Genomic DNA, 6015 nt, shown 5'->3' with positions numbered 1-6015 from the left:
ATCTGTAATTTCATGATATTGTTAAACATTGACTGCTGTTTAGATTTGTATATTATAAAATATTTGCATTCTTCAGAGACCAGATTGATGGTCACCAGAGAGGGACAGTGCGTGGGCAAAATGGAGGTCAAAGGGTACAAACTCAGTTATAATAGTCCCTGGGGATGTTATGTACAGCATGGAGACTATAATTAGCAATACTGTAGCATACATTTTGGAGAAGGTAATGGCAGCCCACTCCAGTACTCTTGCCTGGAAAATCCCATGGATGGAGAAGCCTGGTGGTCTGCCGTCTATGGAGTCGCACAGAATCAGACATGACTGAAGCGACTTAGCCGCAGCAGCAGCAGCAGCATACATTTGTGAAGGCAATCGCACCCCACTCCAGTACTCTTGCCTGGAAAATCCCATGGATGGAGGAGCCTGATGGGCTGTCGTCTATGGGGTCGCTAAGAGTCGGATACGACCGAGCGACTTCACTTTCATTTTCATGCATTGGAGAAGGAAATGGCAACCCACTCCAGTGTTCTTGCCTGGAGAATCCCAGGGACGGGGGAGCCTGATGGGCTGTCGTCTATGGGGTCGCACAGAGTCGGACACGACTGAAGTGACTTAGCAGCAGTAGCAGTAGCGTACATTTGAAAGTTGTTGAGAATGTCTTTAAACTGCTCATTCCAAGAAAACAAAAAAAAGAACACAAAACTATGTGTGGTGATGGATGTTAAACTTATGTTTATATTTCCCAATATATACATATGTCAAATCATTGTTGTACACCTAAAAACATAGTATGTTGCTACGTTAATTACATTTATTTCAATTAAAAATTTTTGCATTCTTGTTCAGGTAAGGGCAATGGTTTCCTTTTCTTGGCTCCACAAGTCTGCCTCGTATATGCACTTCATAATTTTCTTGGTCTCAAACTGATTTAAACTTTCAAATTCGCCATCACTTTGGAACACACCTTTTTATTTAAAAAAATCTGAAACTCTCTAAAAGGACAAAGCAAAATGAAGTTCTATTTGTGTTAAAGTTTTCTTCTAAATGGGCTTTCTCTGGGAAGGTGTAAGAGTCTACGTTGAAGTTTTTCAAAATGTGAGCGGTTAGGGTGATAGTGAACGCTCGCCCCAGAAAGCAGACATTTTTCGTTTTCTTTTATTTCGTTTGGGCAGCATCGTGTACAGTCCAGGCGTTTGTGAGTCGCTAAAGGGAAGAACCTGGAAACTGAGGAGCCGCTGCGGGCCGGGGCCGCCGGAAGGCGTCCCCTTCTGGCCAATCTTCCCGTTGTTGGTGCAGCCACCCAGCCCTGCGGCCTCCGCCATCGCCCGCCCGCGTGGCGGTCCCGGCAATCTACCTGGGCCCGGCCTGCCGCGCCCCCGCCCGCGCCGTCGCCATGGCACCACGCCGCCCCGCCCCCTCGGCGCTCCGCCGGCCCGCCCGCGGCCCCACTCGCCCCTCCCTCTGCCCCGCGCTGCTGCGGGGGAGAGGGTGGGGTGGAGGCGGGAGGAGACGCAGGCGAGAGGAAATAGGCGGCGCGACGCCCGCGGCCCATTGGCTGCCTCATGCTAGGGCCAGAAGCCCCGCCTCTCTGGAGAGGTCACGTGATCCCTTTCAAAGATGGCCGCCCTGTTGTTTTGATGAATAATACTTGGTGGGGCGAGGGGTAAGAGTAGGGGTGGAGGGGTAGGCGGATTTACTCTACCAGCGAAAGCTTCGAGAGTCCGGTCCTCCCCCTCCCCCCTGCCCAAGCTCCGCCGTGGAGGAGGGGCGTGGCCGGCCTGCTTTGGGAGGGGAGGAGCTTCCCTCCTCAGTGCTGGGCTCTGCCTGGGCGGCTGTGGGGTCTCCTTACCTTGGGGCACCCACTCTGCAGTTGAACACTTCCCGCCAGGGTCAAAGGGTAGGAAGGAGAGCAGGATCTGCTGAGGAAGCGCAGCTGCCGCGCCACCACCACGAAGACCCAGCAGGCTCCGGGCACGAGGCGAGCTGGTGACCGAGCTCCTTAGTCTGGGTAACCTGGGAAGCAGAGGGTAAATAAGTGGCGCCTTAAGATAAACCCTGTAGCAGCAGCAGTGGCGGTCAAAGGAGGCTGCTGGAGGCGGCAGCAGCTGTAGGAATCTCGGGCGATTGGAGTGACCGACGCCAAGGCATTTCAGTGCCTCTCGTGTTCTTATTTTTTAACCTCTGACTATGCAATTCTGAAACCTCCCCCATTCGGGGGACCAGACAGCCCGATAGACACCTACCACTCTCCTCCCGCCCTGGTCTCAAAGAACGGAAGATCTCTCCCTAACGCCTTTCACCATTAAGAGGAAAGCGATGGAGGAGCTGAGCGCTGATGAGGTGAGGAGGTTGGGGGACACCTTGGGAGATTAGTTGGCAACTCTTTGGCGCTTTGGGTAGGCATGATACTGCGCCAGTGGTGCCTGGCCTTTGGTCAGCAATGGAGATGACATCTAAGAATAAAATGAGTCCTTAAGAGGGTCTCCGATTGTATTCTCTTACATTTCTTTGCCTTCTTTTTGCATCCTGTATTCCATTTGCCTCTTTTCGAGTTTTCTTTTAGAGTCTAAAGAAGAGGAGAATATACTGAGGTTTTTATTCTGTTTTTCAGGGTATTTAAGCTAGAAAGGTTAGATTTACATCAAGTTGTGTGTGTGTGTGTGTATACGCGCCCGCGCGCGCATGTACGTGTGCGCACGCGCCTTACTGCAGAGATTGAAAGAATAATTTTGGGTGGAATCAGAATGTATGGGTGTATGTTTTTAAATGGATTTGAAATCCCGAGTATGTGTGGACACTTCATTGTATAAGTTGATTAAACGTTACGTGTGTGTTTGGGGGTGGCCTACAAACAGATTCTTTGATATTTAATAAAATGTGTGTCTTCTCAATAGCTTAGTGAATTACAGTTAAAATTTAGCAGTTTAACAGACCAGTAATGGCTTCTGGCGTACTTCTCTTGCAGCGTGATTTTTTCTAGTTTTTGTCCCTTTCAAACTAGTGTTTTGCTGTAGCAGACACTGAGCAGGAAGCAAGTGGAAGCAAATAACTTTGAAAATTTCCCCTATTACCATTTCTGAAAGAATTCTTACAGATCCCTTTCTGGATGTTTTCTAGATTATTTAATAATAATCTTAACAGCTGACATTTAGGGTACAGGGAATTTCCTGTGATTCTGTTGACTCCCCCCTACCTCTTTAAAAAAAAAAAAATTGAGTTTCTCGTTCAGGACCCCTTCCACCTACCATTTCTTCCACTGGTTCTTGTAAAACTTCTGTCCGTACAGTATTAGAAAAGTAGTTGTCAGTCAGGTTGGTTGTACCGTAAAACTTCAGTGCTTCAGTTTTTGCTACAGAGTAGTCAATATGTTGACCTCGCCACTAAAATTCTCCAGAGTGAGGCAGGCGAGTGGTGGGCTAAGGGTCAGGTAGGAAAGGAAGCAAATAATTTTGTTGCTTTGATACCTGGCTGTTTAGAAACTCAGGATTACCCATTCTGTGTTACTGACTTTGTTTTCTAAATGCATCAGTAATGTAATCTTAAATTAGAAAAAATTGAACAGCTTCTTTCACGTAGGAATTATCAAGAGATCCTCTTAGAGGCACTCTGTTTTGTGTAGTTTTTTTTAAAGTGCACCCCCCCTCCTTAAAAAAATATTAATCCTCATGGATCATTTCTCTTAAGGCCAAGAGTTTTTAAGTAGTAGAAATTACATTTTTCTTGACATTCTCTAAATAGTTCCTGGTTTAGAAGTTTTTACATTCTTGAGTTTTCACCAAGAAATTGTTTTCAGACCATTAAAGCATACAAACCAGTTAAAGAGCTGTATAATCTGAACTGCAGCTTTTCACTTTACCCAGTCCTTGAGGGAAGGTATTAACTTTTTTGACCATATAAGGAACAAATGTAATCATTGTGGAGGAGATAGATATTTTTCAAGGTCAATGGAATATTAAATATGAAAATTTTAATTCACTAATACAAGATCAGTATAAAATTGTGTTCAACAAATTAGTTGGCCTGACCACAAAGGGACAGTTCAGTAATTTTACTCTCAACAGAATCTAGAACAAATCTTTTTTGGGAAAAAAGTTTAATTTTTAAAAAAAATCCATTTCCTTTAATTCTGGGATTAGGTGAACAGTTCTTAACAGAGATATTTCTGAAGCTTTTGCCTTATTGTTACTCTGTTGATGGAAACTTGTGTCATAGGTGTGGTAGGCGACATTGATTTGGTTAAATAATACATTTATGTTGTTGAACATTCAAACATGCATCTCAGGGTGTAAAACAGTCAACACAGTGACCTTTCAATCTAAATTAGGGAATCAGGTAAGACAGGATTTTATATTTTAGCAAAATGGAAATAGATGAGAATGTAATCCGTGAAAAATAGAGGCTGCTCAGCCGTCGTAGCTCAGTCGGATAAGAATCTGCTTTCAGTGCAGGAGACCTAGGTTTGATTCCTGGGTAGGGAAGATCCCGTGGAGAAGGAAATGGAAACCCACTCCAGTATTGTTGCCTGGAGAATTCCATGGACAGAGGAGCCGGGTGGGTTACAGTCCTTGGAGTCGTAAGAGTCAGACACGACTTAGCTACTAAATCATCGTCGTCATCATAGCCAGGCTAGTAGCTTTAGAAGATTGTACATTATGGCTACTTTTTGGTCCCTCTCATTGATCACCTTGAGTTCTTGTACTTTTCTTTTCTTGTGCTAAGCAGAGTATTTCTTTAACTTCATTACTGTTTCTGTAGCACGTTACAATGAGTCCTTTGCTCCATAGAGCAGATCCATGACTAAGGTTATTCTCTCCAGGAACCGCATTTCAAGGCGTTATTATTTACAGTGCATTCTTTCTGTACCCTGCTCATGTTTGTTTATTTGTTTTAATATCAAAATAATGCTGTGATTAGAGCAGGTATTTTAAACTGTTTGCAACTGTGGTGATGATGTGTTTTCATGGAAATGATGTGCTTTGCTTTGTTTGTTTGTTTTTTTTTTTTTTGGCAAAATCTGTATGACCTAGTTCATCTTCAAGAGGGCTGGCTGGGATTCAGGGTGTGGTAAAGGTTTTAGAAGTTGTCTTCCTTCCCAAATGCAGAATGTGTGACCTTGGATATTTTAGCAGTTTTTTCGGTGGAAGGGGACCGCTATTTATTAACAGTCTTAGAAGCCTGCTCTGTGCCAGTCACTTTACAACCATTGTTTCATTTGATAAAACAGCAGTTCAGCAGGTCCTTCAAATTTCCTTGTTTTATAGGTGAAGCAACTGAGATTTAGGTTAAGTTCATAGTGCCCTGGCTTAGAAGTGGCAGAACTGGAGTTCATACCCAGGGTTCCTGATCTAAAAGCTCTTTTTACTGTATTTTACTGCCTAACAACTGGCAATAAATTCACCACAGCTTCTCTATAAATATCCTACTAACATGCTTGATCTGCATAACTTTTCTGTAAAAGTGTTGTTCTTCATGAATTCATTCATGATGTTATCAAGTTTATAGTCTTTTTGGTGCTGACTCTCATCACACTCCTCCAATAATCATTCACTCAACAACTGTTTCTTAAAAAGATCCTGTACATCCCCAGCAATGTATTAGGTAGGTTAAGAGAAACAGTCTTTTTCTTAAAGAAATTATTATGGGATTGGGGAATGGGTAGGGCTAGCTAGGAGTCCAGCAATTATAGTACAGGGTGCTAAGAGTTATTTTGGACATGTGCACAGTAAGACTCGTAAGAAAATCAAGAAGGGAACCCTGGTGGAATAGCATCTTAGTGAAGACTTTCAAGAAAAAGTGATGCTTGGGGACTTCCCTGGTGTTCCAGTGGTTAAGACTCTGTCCTCCCACCACAGAGGGCACAGATTTGATCCCTGGTTGGGGAACTAGGAACCCGGATGACTCATGAGTACCCCCCCGACCCCCTCCCCCCCCCAAAAAAAAAAAAGGAAAACTGGTCTTTATACTGAGCAGTAGTTGTCAGGCAAAGGGCTCTTGGAATGGACTGTGAAACTGGGG

The 6015-nt window shown here is 44.3% G+C and overlaps 1 protein-coding gene across 2 annotated transcripts in view; it reads left to right on the top strand.

Annotated features, from left to right (window-relative positions):
* Window positions 1-1701: 1701 nt before the first annotated feature.
* The window catches only part of UBE4B (ubiquitination factor E4B), a 122270-nt gene continuing 117956 nt past the window's right edge, over window positions 1702-6015 (top strand). For both annotated transcript variants that reach the window (XM_068986640.1, XM_068986639.1), the window contains exon 1: window positions 1702-2340. In XM_068986640.1, coding sequence (XP_068842741.1) covers window positions 2317-2340 — 24 coding nt within the window. In that variant the 5' untranslated portion in view covers window positions 1702-2316. The remainder of the gene's footprint in view (window positions 2341-6015) is intronic.

The sequence above is a fragment of the Capricornis sumatraensis genome, chromosome 14, assembly GCF_032405125.1.
Source record: "Capricornis sumatraensis isolate serow.1 chromosome 14, serow.2, whole genome shotgun sequence".
Classification (NCBI taxonomy): Eukaryota; Metazoa; Chordata; class Mammalia; order Artiodactyla; family Bovidae; genus Capricornis; species Capricornis sumatraensis.
This window is presented reverse-complemented; position numbering and strand designations above follow the sequence as displayed.